At 39.9% G+C, this 6,000-nt stretch overlaps 1 protein-coding gene across 9 annotated transcripts in view; it reads left to right on the forward strand.

The window, feature by feature from the left end:
• Window positions 1-6,000, forward strand: part of cica (capicua transcriptional repressor a) — a 31,702-nt gene that overhangs the window by 24,252 nt on the left and 1,450 nt on the right. For 4 of the 9 annotated variants that reach the window (XR_014533924.1, XM_083543143.1, XM_083543147.1 and 1 more), the window contains exons 16-21: window positions 1,038-1,267; window positions 1,489-1,613; window positions 2,056-2,204; window positions 3,752-3,883; window positions 4,215-4,337; window positions 4,622-6,000. The exon at window positions 4,622-6,000 is cut by the window's right edge. Coding sequence is in view for 8 of the 9 variants with exons in the window: in XM_083543143.1 (XP_083399269.1) it covers window positions 1,038-1,267; window positions 1,489-1,613; window positions 2,056-2,204; window positions 3,752-3,883; window positions 4,215-4,337; window positions 4,622-4,908 (1,046 nt within the window). In the remaining variant the exon portion in view is untranslated. Of the gene's footprint in view, window positions 1-1,037; window positions 1,268-1,488; window positions 1,614-2,055; window positions 2,205-3,751; window positions 3,884-4,211; window positions 4,338-4,621 lie in introns of all 9 variants that reach the window. The other 5 variants (XM_083543142.1, XM_083543145.1, XM_083543144.1 and 2 more) reach the window with 3 other exon arrangements.

Here is a 6,000-nt window from a genome sequence, read left to right on the forward strand (position 1 = left end):
TCGCCTTCTGCGGAGCCCGGGGGCGAGACGTCGCCTTCTGCGGAGCCCGGGGGCGAGACGTCGCCTTCTGCGGAGCCCGGGGGTTTATGCTTGGGACATTCGAACTCGGGGCTCTCGTGACGACTCTGTGGCGGGAAAGCATGCTCCTGGAGACTCTGTGGCGGCGCGGCGCTCTCTTGACGACTCTGTGGCGGGAAAGCATGCTCCTGGAGACTCTGTGGCGTCTGTGAAATCCATAAAGCCTTCGGCAATGAGTAATCCAAGTCGGAAGTGGAATTTGCATATACAGCCGGCGGTCGAGCAGCCACGCGATTGTCCAGCTTGACAATATAACGACCGACAGCCTGTGACTCAAGAACATGAGTTTATGTAGTCTGATCTTTCATGAGCCACAGCTGTCGGTAATCTTGGGAAGCAACGTGACTGCTATCGAGGGGGGCGTGGCAGGGTGAATCCCTGACAGCTACAGACGGGGGCGTGGCAGGGTGAATCCCTGACAGCTACAGAGGGGGGCGTGGCAGGGTGAATCCCTGACAATGACTGGTCACTTGCCAGCATTCACAAATTAAAGCTGTCATTGATGTTTGAAGTTTAAAACTGACTTAATAATAAAATCACATTCATTATATGCACAGGTCATTAGATCTAGCTAGTAATGCCATTAAATTATATTTATTTGAATGAGTTTAAATAAATAGTTATAAGAGAGAGTGAATTACACGTCTGTACCACACCCCTACTAATAATGAAGTTAACTTCTAATAAAATAGTTGTTAACTTCTTGTGCTGTTTTTTGTAATCATTTGCATGTCTTACAGTTGTTTACAAGGCAGTGTACAAGGCTTCCTAAAAGCGCACCTTTCTTTAAAACCACCAGAAACTAGTAGTTAGACAGACCATGGGATAAAAAAGAATGCAGTATAAATAAATATAGTGTCAATAATATCAATAAATATTTTTAATTATTTAGTACCATTTTGCGCTTTACCTGTTTTAATAATTTAATAAGTGTAATTTAATTGTTTCCACATACAAAGGAAGTAGGGCGGGATCCCCAAAATTGCTGCCGAGTCCTCAGATCAAAGTTGAGAATCCTCCATCGAGACAAGAAGGGGAAGAACAAGATGGAACAAGGCACAGCAGAATGGAGCATGATGACAGTGAAGGAATGGGGTCTACTTGGATAGAGAATGTAGTGAGAGAGAGGGGCACAGAAGGAGCTGCCAAAAGCCCATTAACTATTAATAAGGAGGAACCTGGCAGAGAGGCAAGCAGCAAATACTATTAAGTAAAATACATTCATAACAAGATGCTTGTACAGACTAAAGCATTTTACTGCATGTTGTACTTTATATGAATGTGTACGTGACAAATAAAATTTTAATTGATGTATTGATTATGTACTACAGACTGTCTTTTTTAAGGTATATTACACCTTAAGCAAATATTTTTTTGATTTTTTAATTATTAATTGTCTGTCTTCCTCAGGCTGGACAAAAAGAGGTGTGTGCTGTGGATCTGCCTCCGCCACCAATGCAAACCGACACTCCAGCACTCAAGAAGAACAAATCCCGTCCCCCGCCACTCAAAAGCACCACCAGCTCTGTGGAGAAGTATGTGGCAGGGCAAGACAATGAACATATTTATTAAAATAACATGTTTATAAGCTATCAGTATTAGCTAACAGCACCTGGAAATGTGATTGATTTGAGAAAATTAGGGAAAAGATAGGGAAAGATACAGATATACATATATTGTTTATATGCAACATGACACTGCTTATAAACTGATATTAAAGCAGTGCTTATCATACTTAGGTGGTGGATTGTTCTCAGCACAGCAGTGACATAATAGCGGTATGAAAATATGTGTGTCTCTGCTATAAGTGTAACAGGCATTACTTTACTGCTGTGTTAAAAATTGTTTACAAGCAATTGGTTTATTCAGTAGCAAAAGGGAGTACTGTACACCTGTATTGTGCAAGTTAAACCAATAAGTTTGCCCTTTATAATATTTGAAATTGACATTGTTTTAAATCTGTCTCTCTGTTTAAAGAGTAATGTCAGACACATATTTTGAGGAGCGCCTAGCTGAGTTGCCAGAGTTTAAGCCAGATGGGGCACTGCCCTCCCCCAACTTGCAAAATCTGGCCACTTCTCCTCGGGCAATACTTGGCAGCTACCGCAAGAAGAGGAATTCAACAGGTGTGTTTGTATAAGTCTCTAAAAATATGTATGTTTATGTGCTTATTAAATGTTTAATGCACCCCTGAAATCAAAATAGTTGCTTCAGAGCCTTTACTCCCTGTCCCCTAGAGCAGTGGTCCCCAAAACCCCAGGCCACGGAACGGCACCAGTCCGTGGGTCATTTAGTACCGGGCCACACAGTCATTTTATAATATTATAAAAATTTTATTATCTGGTTCTGAACTATGGATTATTTTGGAAAATTACTGGATTTTCTCCACCTCATCTGTCTATGACTCACTCTTGATGCATGTCAAGATGCTTGCCTCGGTCACACGTCTTACCTACACCCGCAACCTTCTTAAAGGGTCTGCTTCGGCCGCTAACACATAAAACATTACCGCTAAATTGAAACCCCCAAGCGAGCAAAATGAACAAAAAACAACACGGTGGATTTACGTTTATTATTTTATTTAGAAAACACCAGTTTTTATGCCGGTCGTATAATTTTATTTTGTTGTATTTATCCCCCACACCTTAAAGGCTGGTCCGTGAAAATATTGTCTGACATTAAACCAGTCCGTGGTGCAAAAAAGGTTGGGGACCACTGCCCTAGAGGTCTGGACAACAGTACAATAGTATATCACTTCCAGAAAAACAATTAACATTTTTGAGGGTTTTTTAACAGGTGACAGTTTTCTGATCAGTTAAGTTCTTTCAGCACTCACATATAGGAATTGGTTCTATGATGTTAACCCATAAGCAGTAAACAGTCTTTGGCTGTGTATCTCCCACTACCTCACTTTTCTATTTATTGCTTGGTTGACAAAAAATAATGGTTTGAGTTTATTCAATTTGAAGCAGAAGGACTTTGTTTGAGGTAATGGTTATCTGGTTTCTCCATCAGCAAGTTAAAGGTTCACAATTATCTTTTGGTTCTCTGTATTTAGCTGTATCCCTAAGATATTGTAATGTTTGTGTAGATTGGGTTGATCTCAATAGCTATATCCTGTTATGTGTTAGATAAGCAGGTGAGGATGCAAATGCAGGTTGAAGATTTATTTTTTAATTATCATTGCAATCAAAACAAAGATTCAAAAGAAAGGTTGAAGCAGAGGAACAACACACAGTTTAAATCAGAAACAAGAATATCAAACTATATTCAAATGTTTGCCAATGGCAAAAAAAAAAAAAAGAAAAAGACATAGAGCATATACTGCAGAAGGTGACCTGGAAAACCTTACATGTTATGGAAATCTGATTGTGTGTGATCAGTAAACATGATCATGAGATTGTTTGTGATGGAGGTTCTTTTAATTTGCAGTCTATGCTGTATACCAGGGACTGTCGTTCAAACCTGTTATTGGCATCAACAAAAACATCATTTTGATTTTAATGTTGTTGTAAATAATTGTTTGTTACTGAGGGTCATAAAGTGCAGTAATAAACAAATGAAAGGTGTATGTCTGGTATTGTGCTTTTTCAAAAAGTCTTTTTCTATTTCCATACCATTTTCTCACTCTCATTCTCATTTGTCATTTTCTCAATATCTCATTCTCTCTCAGATATGGATTCTGTTGATGACCCCAGCTCTCCAAGGAGGAAGAGTCGTCGCTTGTCAAGTTGCAGCTCAGAACCCAACACACCCAAGAGTGCTGCTAAGTGCGAGGGAGACATATTTACCTTTGATCGAACAGGTGTGTTTATAACACACAAACACACCTACACGCACGCTCTCACTTACTTTCCATAGAATTAGTGATTAAAAACCTAAAACACATCAGCTGTATCAGACTGGTGCAAAGACTTTATACTTACTTGCACATCAGAAATGAAAATGGAATTTTAATTTCCATACTTCTTCCATCCCTGGAGTTACATCATAGGCTAAATTTGCCATTTTTAGTTTTTCCCATTCATTACCTAGCAAGGGTATGAGCCACTAGCTATGGATTTAATAACTATAAGCTATTACAAACTACAATAATATAATTTGATTAATACTAACCTCGTTTCCTCTATCAGCAGGAGAGACAGATGACATTTTAGGTGAACTGGACCGTGTACCATACTCCCTACGCCGCACATTAGATCAGCGCCGGGCACTTGTCATGCAGCTCTTTCAGGAGCAAGGTTCCTTCTTCCCATCAGGTATCCAGAAACAGAATCAGTCAAGCAATTTTTATTTGAATGTAGAACTGAAATTAATAGTAGTATTTAAGAATGTGATAGAAATTCACTCATCTGTAGTGCCTACTATATTCAGCATTTTCATAGTAGCTAGAGTGTAGGCACACACTTTACTTTACTTTATATGTTACTAGGCTGAAATGCTAGGTAGAACCGACACTTACCTATTTGGGGTAAATGTATTTAAGTCGGATCAAATTGTTATATTCATTTTTCTTTATATTTATTTTCTGCTCTCTTCATAGCCCAGGCTACAGTTGCTTTCCAGGCCCGCTACTCTGATACTTTCCCAACTAAAGTGTGTTTGCAGCTAAAGATTCGTGAAGTGAGGCAGAAGATTATGCAGACTGCCACACCTGGTGGTTCAGAGGTTACAGGGATAGGAGGAGCATTCAGTGGTTCAGATTCTGCTTGTGCACCGGGACCATCCAATCCTGTAAGCAGTGAAGATGTCGTGGCTGAGGTAGATGAAAAGGGCTGCGAGTGGGAAAAGCTTAAGCCTGGCATGGATGAATCACAGGATCTAAGATGAAAACGTGCAGGGTAGACGTGCTAGAATGTGGGAATGGGCAGTTGGCAGATTTAAGAAGTCCACTGAAACATACAGCACTTGCATGTTTTTTGTTGAATTTATAACCAATTGTGTGAATTTAGATTTTTGTTTCCACTTGTTTTCACATTATTACTTTCCTGTCAGTGGACTCGATCTGTGTCGAGGTGACAATTTTACACAGACTGACCAACACAAATATATTTCATGCAAGTACAGAAAGATTTACTTTCTTATTTGGCACAAGCACCTTTTCAACAAAAGATCCAGCTGCACACAAACAAGTGCACCAGTTAGATGTTCTGTCACTTGCTTTAGTTTTGAAGCCCCTTTACAGTGGCACCTAAGACAGCATTCTGCACAATTTTGTATTTTTTTTTTTTTGCCTGTCATAAAAAGAGACTCGTTTGAAGGAAATCAATGGGAAACAAGCGCGCTTGCACTTTGATTTGTGAGAGACTGAAGACAGAACCATGTGGCCAGAAAATAAGTTGTCTTTTGTGCAATGAAACATGCCCATTTTGTGGGGAAACAGGCTCAGAATCAAACCTTCCAAAAGCAACAAACAGAAGACTTTCTCACTTGCATCTGAGCAGAAAAGCAAAAGCTATAGTGACTGCCAAAACAGCACAACAACAAAGAAACCAATACAAAACACAAACTGAAGGGGGAGTGGTTTACAACCCTCTCAAATGGAACATCATTAGCATGAATAATGGAAAAAAAAACACATTGTCTCTCTCACTCTATGAATTCATGCTCTTTTTCATGTGTAGTTGTTGTGTCGTATTGATGGAAATTATACCCCGCTCCCATTGCCCCCCTCCCTCCAAATAGCTTGCTCTTCTTTTGTCTACTCTAGTGGCATTTCTAGCATAGTCAGTCTATCATCCAATCAGTCTATCCATGCCTTGGGGCAGAACAAAGGACTGTTTTAACTGATTATCCGAAGCTCTTGTTCTCATGCCTCTATCTCTGGCCTTTCCTAAACTCTACCCCTCACTGTATATAACCATGATGGCTCAGGGGCTTAAGGCTCTTTGCTTCCCCACCCCATCCCTCTTTGAAATGTTT

Source organism: Silurus aristotelis (genome assembly GCF_946808225.1).
Source record: "Silurus aristotelis genome assembly, chromosome: 6".
NCBI classification, from domain to species: domain Eukaryota; kingdom Metazoa; phylum Chordata; class Actinopteri; order Siluriformes; family Siluridae; genus Silurus; species Silurus aristotelis.